Source organism: Penaeus monodon, chromosome 15 (genome assembly GCF_015228065.2).
Source record: "Penaeus monodon isolate SGIC_2016 chromosome 15, NSTDA_Pmon_1, whole genome shotgun sequence".
Taxonomy (NCBI): domain Eukaryota; kingdom Metazoa; phylum Arthropoda; class Malacostraca; order Decapoda; family Penaeidae; genus Penaeus; species Penaeus monodon.
Genome location: NC_051400.1, coordinates 31700706 through 31701123, shown reverse-complemented (window position 1 = coordinate 31701123; position 418 = coordinate 31700706). Strand labels below are relative to the sequence as shown.

General features: G+C 34.7%; 1 protein-coding gene across 5 annotated transcripts in view; it reads left to right on the top strand.

The window, feature by feature from the left end:
- The window catches only part of LOC119581948 (histone deacetylase 6-like), a 29776-nt gene that overhangs the window by 7061 nt on the left and 22297 nt on the right, over positions 1-418 (top strand). For all 5 annotated transcript variants that reach the window (XM_037930127.1, XM_037930126.1, XM_037930125.1 and 2 more), the window contains exon 5: positions 165-348. In XM_037930127.1, coding sequence (XP_037786055.1) covers positions 165-348 — 184 coding nt within the window. The remainder of the gene's footprint in view (positions 1-164; positions 349-418) is intronic.

Sequence of the window (418 nt, the reverse complement as noted above, 5' to 3'; positions counted from 1 at the left end):
TTGTAACCAAATTTAATAAAACAAAAGCTCACACTTCCAGGGTCTGTTAGTTAAATGCAATGTTAAGTGTATACATAAATATTAATGCAAAGAGCTTCAGCTGCTGCTTTAAGAAGAAAAAAATTGATATCAACTGAATAATGAATTTATTTCCTTTATTGAAGATGTCGGCAGCTGAGATTAATCGAGCGTTGTGAACCTATATTGCCAAGAAGTGCGACAGAAGACGAGATCCTGAAAAGTCATTCTCGGTCGCATCTCTACCTCTTGTGGAGTACGAAGGATGAGAAGAACGAGGAAAAACTGGAAAACATCTCTTCGCACTTTGACTCGATATACATTCATCCAGTAAGAATTTTTGTTCTGATTATAGATATCAAAATTAGGTGGTATAATTTAGATTGAATTTTCTCTTCTG